The sequence below is a fragment of the Pundamilia nyererei genome, unplaced genomic scaffold (genome assembly GCF_000239375.1).
Source record: "Pundamilia nyererei isolate P.nyererei 1_Seehausen unplaced genomic scaffold, PunNye1.0 scaffold00037, whole genome shotgun sequence".
NCBI lineage: Eukaryota > Metazoa > Chordata > Actinopteri > Cichliformes > Cichlidae > Pundamilia > Pundamilia nyererei.
The window spans coordinates 3,742,994-3,753,504 of record NW_005187438.1 but is presented as its reverse complement, the minus strand read 5'-3'; the positions used below and the strand labels follow the sequence as shown (position 1 = coordinate 3,753,504).

Sequence of the window (10,511 nt, the reverse complement as noted above, 5' to 3'; positions counted from 1 at the left end):
AAGCATGTGTCCCAACCACCCTCATTTCCTCATTCTCTCAGGGTTTGACAAACAGATGGACACCAAAGGCAGCCTCCCATTAGCTCTAAACATCTCCCAAACACAAGCACGCCAGTGCCTCGGAGAACATTTCTCAAATAAATACACTGATTAACAGTTGTGGAGCTCGGCAGCAGAGAGCGAGGGGATTTTTTTTGTCTGCTCCGCTTTGCGTTTGCGCTCTCCTCGGAGACTGAGGGTGGTCCAGGAGAGCTGATTCTGATAATGGTTTTTGCCAGCATATGTTGCAGCTCATACATCACAGCACCGAGCCAAGAAGCTGAACGAGATTGTTATTTTTTAGTTATTTAATCAAACTGTGCGCTTAAAGGGGGATCTGCAGTGTCGAGCCTTGAGTTCTACTGCACAAAGGAAAGTCTGTCGGCTTGAAAGTTGCAGAACTGCATATGGTAAGGTGTGAGGTGTGGAGCATTCTTTTTAGCCATTAGTCTGCATTCTGAGCGCTCCAACACACCTCAAGATGCATTTCTTGTGCCTGGGCACTAAAAGGAAATGGGGTGATAATGACAAAACCAGTGGGCACCTTGCAAAACGATATGTAGTGCTGCAGAGGAGAAACTGTCACTGAGCTGATGTGAAAAGTGATGCGTGCAGGAGTCTTTTAGTGCCCTCTGTTTGTTCTTTGCTGTACTGTACATGGCAAACATGACTGAAATCAGTGGGAGGTGTGAACCTACCAACCTGCAGTTATTTTCCCCACTCCCTCTTTGTGGTGCAATGATCAACACCGCAAGTTTGCACCGGGATAACGAGCAACTGCTAGCTGGATGTTTTTGAATGCAAGAACATACGAATGGATTCCTGATACAGCCCTCCTTATTCTGCTTGGCTGAATTTATTTGCCATCTGAGCCCAATAAATGAGTACAATGAGGTTTGCTTTTGTTAACATGGGCTAGGATGACTGCTGTGACTGGCAGAGTCGAAATCGTGAGCAAAAAACCCCCAAAATGTGACACGGAAAGACAAAATTAAAAGAGAAAAAGGCATGATTATGTTATAATAAAATCATAAGGTACATTTTTACCAGCATTAAACTGTTTAATTGGACAGTGTGACTTCTTTAATCAAATTTACACTGCTGTGTGTTATAGAATACAAGCTTTACAGTAAATTACTGCCATTTGATTGGCCGTCATAAGCAATTAATTAAGTAACCTTTCGTCTTTACTTTGAAGATGAAAAGTTGCACTCTGGACGCAGCTACTTGTCTTTCTTGAGTTCTGCCTCGCCTCAGCTCCTCTCTTCTTTGCACCAGATGGGTACAGGAACTCTTTTTGATTGAACATTTTTAACAGCCACCCAGAATAGAAACGGTGGCTGGATGTGATTAATCGCTACAGGAGCCTCGTTCACAGTGGCCCCTTTCCTTTGCTAAACCCTAACTCTGCTGTCAGTCACACAAACACTCTAAACCACATCCACACAAACATGTCCACAACAATCAAAGTCTAAAGACAAAATAACACCTCAGAAACCCTGAAACAATAATCACAAAACATATAAATGAGTGATGTAAACTAAAACATGTACATTTCTAAGAGTCTGTGCCCATGATGCTGTAAAATGTCCAGCATTTTGCTTTAAATATTCTGAAATTTGGCTAAATCTTGAGTTATTCAGTTAAATATGATCATACAACTTTTGCATCTATTCATTTGGCTCCTGGACCTTTGAATAAGACAGTAATATCAGAACTGCTTAACTAATAACATCCATGCAGACGTCATCCTCAGATAACCTTATGTGTTTGTGCAGAAGCACTAAAAACAAAAAAAGGAGAGAAATTGGGAGCGAGTCCAAAAACCAGATGTGTTTTCACATTCCTGACTTCTGCCATAGGTCTCTTCACAAAAGTTTGACCTCTGCTCGCTTTGTCTATAAAAAGGGTTGACAAGGCCAGCGCTAAAGCATGAAGGACGCTGGGTTGAGGAACCAGCAGCTGTCTCAACATTCAGGGTGTGCTAAACAAAAAGTACTGTATGTTTTTGCAACTCAGAGGGCCACAGGGTCAAAGAAAAGTCAACAGTGAGCAAAGTCAAAAGTGAGAAGATGAGATATAATTAAAATACATGTCATTTTTTCCCCTTTCGTTTATTTGTTTCAGGTTGAAATTAAGGATGTTTCAGTTTCAGGCATCAAAAATGTCATTTTATTCTTGTTCTTTCAAAACCTTTTAGTTCAGAGGGGAACTCAAGGGAGAGGAGAGGGTGAAGGGTTAATTTGTAGCTGGGGAAACCTGATGCTAATTAAGTCTCAGGAATGCCACATACACTGACATTATAGTGCAGAAGCCCTCAGAGTGGGTCAGGCATGGAGAGAGCCGGCAGTAATGCGTGAGTCCAGTGTTTTTACTCCTTTGTGACGGTCGGGAAAAGCCAGCCTCACTAAACCCTGGAGCTGAAGGTAATGTGCACAGATGAGCTGCCAAGTCTGTAAAGTTTGTTTCAGTTGTGTGAGAGGTGGGTTTAATCGAAAAGGAGATCGGTGATGGCTTGAGTTATCACCTTTGAGATTTTTTCCTCCAGGTTTTCCATTTGGGACTCTTACCTCGCGTTTCCTTCTTTTGCAGGCAGAGTAAGCCCACAAATTAGATGCGAAAATGCTTTTACTGACATCTCTGCTGTTGCTGCAACTCTCCTGGGTATCGCTGCACAACGCCGCGCAAGCTGTAGCGGAGATTTGCCGGGGGACGCACTGCTATGGCGGAGACACCGGCGATCCAAGACCGTGCACCGGGGCGCACTGTCCGGGGAGCCGATCTTCCAGACCCCCGCGGCAGTTTAACCCGTCAACGCAGGGGAAAACGGCTCATGTAGCCGCCGGCCAACACCGCGTGTACCCGAGCTCTCCAAGAGCGGCATCGGAGACTTTTCCAGGCGCCCAGCTGCTACTGCGCGGGCGGCACAGCGACGGCAGCACTCGGAGTGCGCCTGAAGTTTTACCTGCAGGATGCACCGATGCGGAGTGCGCTGTTCATGTGAGACAATTTCAACCCGGCAATGACACCAGAGACTGTAAAGGGATCGAGTGCAGACTGCCGCTGAGGATACGGCCAAAAGCTCGAGCAGTGGCTTGTGTGGGAGAAGGATGTCTGGCCGGTTCAGAGGAGAGCGTGCCTCCTGTACATCTGTCGGACAGAGCCGCGCAGTTTCTGGGGGATTTTCCGGAGTTTGGATATCCATCGTCGGAACTTGGCGCAGCGCCTTTAGGTGTCCAGCTTACATGTGATATCAAGCCAGGTCTGCTATGTTCATCAACATTATTTATTTATTTATTTATTTATTTATTTATTTATTTATTTATTTATCTATTTAACATTATATTATAAGTTCCTGCATGCCAGGAACAAAAACAAAATGCAGACATGCACATTGTGACTCTTGACAATTTCCTTAAAAGTGATATGCTTTTACTAAAAGGTGGGTGTATATAAATAACTCAAATGCATGCTGCCCTTTACTGACTTACAATCTCTCACACAAGAGTGTTCTGGAGACAAATGACAACTTTGTTGACCTTCAGCCTCCCCCCACAAAAAAGAAAGAAGGAAAAAAAGATACCTGCAGGGCAAAGAGTAGCTGGACTGGAAAAATGTCTCAGAGTCAATTGCCCAGAAAATTTTGAATGCTTTGATGTGGCTCCATACAGGAAACTTTTAGTAGGCTACACTTGGCTGCGGCTGGCTATGCAGCTGGAGTCACAGGCTGTTCACACTTACTGTCAGCACTGTTTGGAGAAGTCACACCTCAGGAAAGGCTTAACGACATCTAATCAATTTCTTCTCCCTGTTTTTTCCCCCCCTTCACTGTGCATTTATTTCATGACAGGGGAGAATGAAGTTCCTTCAGAAGATGCCCTCATCTTGCACCTCCAGCTGTCCAAGGGACAGGAGAAGCTTGTGGAGGCCCTGAGAGCCCAGCAGATTATCATCCGCGATCTGCAGCAGAAGCTTGCTGACCAACAGGAGGCCCTGCTGTCACAGCAGCGTGAAATCCTGGAGCAGCAGCAGCGAATGTATGAGCAAATGGATGTGGTGAAGGCCCAGTACGGTCTCCTCTCAGACACCTTCAAACAGGTTTCCTTCCAGGGCCTGAAGGGCGAGCTGCAGAGCTACTTCGAGAGCCAGCTGGCTGGACTGCAAAGCCAAGCCCGCAGCCACCTGCAGAAATCCTACGCCGTCCACAAAGTGGACATCAACTCTAAGGTGATGGATGTGGTCGGGGAGGCTCACTTTCCTCAGCCTCTCCTGGGATGTCCTTCACCCTGTGGATCAGAGGAGTACTGTGACTTTCAAAAGGACCCAGCTCGGTGTGAAAAGTGCACCATGTGTCCACCAGGTTTCTTCCTCATCTCACAGTGCTCTCCAACTGCGGACAGAATGTGCCAGGTATGCCGTCATCTGATGTGTCAAAACAAACTGAGAGCAAAACAGGAAAAAAAAGGAAACAAACAAAAAAAAAGTGTGAAGCGGTTTTAGCTGATAGTTGAGGTTTCACGTGGTGGTTTCCAGTTAGTGGTTCCCAAGCATATGCCAGCATATGCCAAAATCTAAACATAGCTGATGTGGAAGTGAGAATGTTTATACCTTTGAGCTTAGATGGCTCATCTTATCTATTTCCTGATCAAGCCTAAATGCTTTAAAGAATGTGTCAGTTAAACCCAGTTATTGATGTACAGGATACACTCATGGTGATACTTTTAATTTGCATGACTTGCAGGACAGAGACGAATGCCTTGAATTACCAAATATTTGTGGAGAGCGAGTGAAGTGCCTTAATACTCCAGGTGAGTTCGCAGTGCTTATTTTGCTTATAATTAATGAATCCTTATTCCTTATTTTCACTCTGATATAGAAAAATTTCCCACCAGTTTATCTAAAACGTTATTTGCGCTGAGAAAACAGCCATACTTTACTGAGCTACGTGTCTATGCAGCTGTCAGAGCCTGTTTGGACCTTTTTATTTTGCAGGGGGATTCAGGTGTCTGGGCATTTCTGAGAGAGATGCAATAATGGGCTTGTGCGGTCATGAATATTTCTACAACCAGGAGCTGCAGGAGTGCCAGGCCTGCTCTGACTGTGATGGAGAGCCTGTCACTGTTCCCTGTACAGCAGTCAGTGACACCATCTGTGGCCAGCTTTCGGAGACCCGGCTCTCTGAGTCTTGGATGGCGAATGTGGCAGTTCCCCCCGCCAGATCATCTGGCACCCACATCTTTCCTGGGCTTCAGCTAAACATACGAAGCAAAGAAAAAAGTGATTTGCTGTCCAACCAGGTGGGCCAGTTGACCTTCCAGCAGCACGGGCTGGTGTGGTTGGATCATAACTTTGCAATAAAGCACAGTTGCAGGAACTTCCTCCAGTTGGGGATGAGGCTAAATGGGAGCCAGGAAGAGGAGGGTAAGGACCTCAGCGGTGTTCGCATCGAACAACCGGATGGGAAGTATTTCCAGGGGGTCAGCGTCAGTACCGGGGTGGAGGTGGAGCCTAACCACAGCTTCACACTGCTGTTGAGGAGTCCAAATCAACATTGCAATCAGAGCAAAGATCTTCACGTGTATGATGCTGCAGGGCCCTCTTTGAGTCTGCTCTGGTTGTCTCATGATACTGGTGCTGTAGCTATGACAGCTCAGATGTCCCTGCTGATGCACTACCAGACCAGCTACCGCCCAACTTTCCGCATAACTTCAGTTTCAGACCCCTACATGATCAGCCTGACTCATGACAACCGTGGGGTGCGCTTCACCGAGCGCGGAGTGGTCAAGTTTGTTCTTCAGCAAGCACTTTACTCCATGGGGCACACCTGCGTTCGAGAGGGTTTCTCCTTGATTGCCTATATAAACCGCAACGGAACCGGCCAAGAGGTGATGCAGGCTTTTAAGACTGGTGTTAATTACAGGGACACTTCCATTACACTCTCAGGTGCTGTGAGCGTGGACAGTGGAGACATGCTCAACTTTGAGATCACATCCCCGTCTCAGTGCAACGTCCGCTATTTTGGGGACAGCACTGGAATCAGTATTTTGAGTCTTATCTGGATTCCTTCAGCAGTGTCGTCAGCCTTTACGGCTACTGTGTCCAGGACCGGTCTTCCCTTTGGAGCGGTGAGGAATAAACCTCTATTGTTCCAGCAGATCAGCCCAGATACACCACAGGTCCACTTGGCCCGCTCTGGGGAGCCAAACAGCCGGAAGAACTTTATATTCCGTGAGAAAGGAACAGTGAACATAGCTCTCAACCTCAAGCTTATCCACTCTTGTAATATAGTAAAACTCACTCTGCAGCGGGTAGGGGGTCAGGGCAAGCAGGCTGGTCCTGTGGCTCAGCAGGTGTCAGGATCTATGCCTGAAGGAAGCGAGTGGGCCAGTGTAGGGCTGAGAGCCTCATTTCAAGTTCAGAATGGCACGGCTCTGTACGTCACGCTGGACTGCATCCGTGGACGAATTAACCAGATAGCACACGAGGGCGGCACTAACATTTCAATTCTCTGGGTGGCAGTGTGATCCAAGAAGGGGCTGAGCTTTTCTCATCATCATTTTGTGGAAAAAGACAGTTTTGCACATGTTGAAAGACAAATACGGGCTAATAAAATGTAGTCTTCTTTTCCACATATCCTGTCACATTATCTTTAATGTATATTTCTGCACCTGTATAGACGTTTATGATTATTTGTTTTGTAGGGTGTAACACTTAGATGCTAAAAGTACTGCTTTTTGCTTGAAGTACTTCGGCTGGTTGAGCAGTGACCAATTCTACATCAAATGTCTGAATGTGTGAGTGTGTGTTTGTCTGTATGTGTAAATGGTGTGGATACTTGGAAATGGTGCTTATGTATGTCTGTGCATATGTACACACACATTGGCATGTCTACTTTTGCGTATGAATCATTTAATATGTATATATTAATACTTAACATCCATATTGTATTAAACCTTTTTGTATTGAATTATGAGGTTGTTAAAGCAGTATTTTAACATTTGGGGAAATGCAGTGAACCATTTTCTGGAGGGCAGTTTCATGAGTGGACCAGTGCAAACCTAGTGGTTAGTTAGCTTAGCACAAAAACCTCAAACAGGGGAAACAGCTGACCTGGTATTAGCATCTCTAATACACAGCAGCATTTAACCAAAGGAACATCCCCTGCGTCATCCATCTGTGTCTACAGCAACCTGCAGGACCACCTCCAAGGGGACACCCCTGCAGCAGTTAAATATCTGTGACTCTCCATCAGTTTTTAGAACCGACAAAGCCACTTAAATGTAAGTTAAAATGTCTTCTTTCGTCAGAAAGAAGTCCTGTTGCCTTTATTTCAAGCGCTTTAGTCATTCTAACCGTGTGAGACACAGAAACTGTAACACCTTTAACCTATCAAATGTGTTAAGTCACAGCATTGCGTTGTGGGGCACCCACACTTTGGCAGTTATGTGGGCTAGCACAGAAAACCTGGAAGCTTATAAATACGCTTCAGTTCCAAATAAAATGCAGGTTGTGGAGGTGTTATTTGCTTTGATTGGTAACTTCTTGGCTTGTGGAACTCACTAGTCAAAATCACTTGGCAAATGCTCAGAGTTAGGAAATAATCCCTCATAAAGCAGCTAAATTACACATTAGCTTTTGCTGAGTTGCTCCGTTAAGATGGATGTAGGCGTCTTGATGTCATCAACTGAACTTTTTAACTCTTGTTTAATAGACTTTTTTGTAGGGTCTTGGCACCGTTGTGTTGGAGAAGTCCGGTTCAGTCACTTCTAGCTAGCAGAGATAAACAGCTAATAGCTCCAGCTGCCTGTGTTGGCATTCACATGTAGCAATTCAGTCAGCATTGCACAGACATCATGAAGAGGCACCAACTTAGGATGTTATTAGTCTGTTTAAAGGACATCTAAGAAAACCAGTTTTTGCATGAGGCTGTGAACATCTCTACTGTGAACAAGTGTTTTAAGTGGGGAGTTGAAGCTAGCCTCGAGGCTAACTTGAGGATCTGGAGTTTCTGGCACTTCTACAGTAGCTTAATTTTCTCAGCCCTTGACGGCTCTGCTTTTTTGTTGTAATGATTAAACAAACACAATTTAACTTGTAAATTGTTGAGCTTTGACAATACTGGCAGGCTGTTTTTTTTAACTACTGCACAAAACCAAGCCAGCTGTTTCCCTCTGTTTCAGTCTCTGTGTGTAGCTAAACTAAGCTAATTTTATAGATAACACACCGATATGAGAATGCTATCATTGTTCTCATCTAACTTCCTTTCAAAATATGGTAATTTGCTGAAATATATAAAAAATAGTCTCGCCAAATCTATTGTAGTACCATTTAAAAGAGCAGGGATTTAAAAAAAATGTTGTTTTTGGTATTTATTTTACGAAACAGGACCTTTGTATTTTGCTGTGGAATGCATATGAATTGTTAGGTATGATAAAACAGTAAAAATATGTATAGTATGGAGTAAAGCACTGAGTAGACATGTAGTGATAGTGTCTGCTTGTACACATGTAGTTTTGCGTAGTATTATGGAATATGCAAACATCTTCCTTTGTTATTCTTTTGCCTAAACGCTGTTCCTCTGTAAAGAGCTGCCCATGCATATCCCTCCTAATTGCCTCTGTGTGTGTTCTGTCCTCTGAACAATTAGGCATAATTAAGTGTTTCAGAGAGCTGGCAGCAAAGGCGCCGCTGAAATTCTTCACCTTTTTTCTCACTTCTTTGCACGCGGTGATATTTTTGAGGTGCTTTTAGACTCCCTGCAAGTTTCTTGTGGAACGTCAGTGTATTTACAGTATTCTGGTTCAACACCAAATAAAATATACATATATTTTGCCATAAAAGGAATTTCTTTTTTCTTTTGAAAAAAAAAAAGTTACTTTGCTGGTTTTATTCCAAAAATATTGACTTGTGGATGAAAAACAGTTTTGCTGCTAATCCTCACCAGACGAGAAAGGTATTTTACAGAGTTATTGGATCATTGTAGTATACTGTATGTGAATGCGTAATGTGCCTCTAATGGATTCCTGTGTAGCCACATCATTGGACCTCTAATGTGACCTTTATTCTATCAACCCGAGAGTGATTTTATATTTTGGAACCACGTATCATGACAATCAACATTTCACAGTGAACAGCTATTAATTTCCATTAAATTGGCGGGTAAAAGTTTGACCTTCCGACAGTGTTCACTCAGCTCAACCTGAAACTATTTTTAAAACAGCCTTATTCGGCAGCAAAGGTGCCAAAACACCTGGAAAATCATACACTGTATTTTCCTCACAACTGGTCTTAATCAGCTTCATATTATTCTTCCATCTATTACTACCTATGGAAGGCCAGTTCTTTGACTTAAATTTAACAAATAGCCTATGAGTCAAAGAAGGGAGAGAGCAAGAAACAGGGGTGAGGGTGAGGGGGAGTCTGCATGCGAGAAACAATCAAATGTTTCTGTCGGCTGCCTGAATTGGAAACAGGTGTCTGGGCGCAGCACTGCTCCAGATGTTTGACGCTGTAGATCAAATGAGACTCTTTGCACATGAAGAGTTTCAGAGACATCAGAGAGAGAAACAGGGACAGAGAAACAGAACAGGAAAGGGAAAACACAAAGGAGAGAGAGCTATGTGTGGATATTAAAAAACGCAAACTTTAAAGTTCTTCCACTTCTATATTAGCAATGAATTAAAAAAAAAAGTACAAAGTGATGAAACTCTTGTTCCCTATATTGCTTCTTTTTGTTCCTCATAGATTTGTGTTTTTGTGGTTTTGTTTTCACTGTAGCGCTAACAAATTCCCCTTCAATCAACTTCCAGGAGTCGACTGATAAAAAGCTCTAAAAAACCCACTTTATGGTACCTTTCTGGACCAAATGGAAGCCAGAGAAATGTAGCGATTAGCTGGGGAAGCTGCTAAATCAAATAAAGAGGCAGATTTTTCCCCCTTGAATGGATAGGAGCTAAAAAACTAAGACTATAGGCTTACATTCATCAAGAGTCCAGATTGTGGGAGATGGCACGGTGATTGTTGTGAGACTTAATGCCCAAAGGTGATCCATCACAGTAGCACTTAAATATGAAGTTTAGCTAACAGTTTAGGAACTACCTGCACCACAGTCTATGCGTAGCAGGCATTTTTTCCTTTATTAGAGGAATTATGTGACTTGGGTGTCAATTCTGTGAACATTAATACAATATTACCATATTGCTTGCTAACCCTCAGTAAGGCTGAATCTAAAAAACAAAATAATATATCAGCTGTAATTAAGACAGATCAAGACGCACAAAAAAGATGAGGTCAATATCAAATCGTGTTTTTTTTTTCTCTTTTTTGTGTAATTGGTGGCAGTAAAACAAGGTTAATAATGAATAAAGTAATCACATTGTAAGTACTCTGGGCTAAACTGTCTGCCTGCGTAGGTCTGTGACTATGCAGAGTGAATGATTTTGGGTATGGCTCATCTCCAGCCAACCAAGCCT

The 10,511-nt window shown here is 43.5% G+C and overlaps 1 protein-coding gene across 3 annotated transcripts in view; it reads left to right on the top strand.

Annotated features, from left to right (window-relative positions):
- The window catches only part of nell3 (NELL (neural EGFL like) family member 3), a 30,884-nt gene extending 22,014 nt beyond the window's left edge, over nucleotides 1–8,870 (top strand). Inside the window, exons 1-5 of one of the 3 annotated variants that reach the window (XM_005730471.2) lie at nucleotides 2,254–2,465; nucleotides 2,632–3,301; nucleotides 3,890–4,449; nucleotides 4,781–4,847; nucleotides 5,032–8,870. In XM_005730471.2, coding sequence (XP_005730528.1) covers nucleotides 2,662–3,301; nucleotides 3,890–4,449; nucleotides 4,781–4,847; nucleotides 5,032–6,563 — 2,799 coding nt within the window. In that variant the 5' untranslated portion in view covers nucleotides 2,254–2,465; nucleotides 2,632–2,661 and the 3' untranslated portion in view covers nucleotides 6,564–8,870. Of the gene's footprint in view, nucleotides 1–2,253; nucleotides 2,522–2,631; nucleotides 3,302–3,889; nucleotides 4,450–4,780; nucleotides 4,848–5,031 lie in introns of those variants that run through there. The other 2 variants (XM_005730472.2, XM_005730473.1) reach the window with 2 other exon arrangements.
- Nucleotides 8,871–10,511: the final 1,641 nt, after the last annotated feature.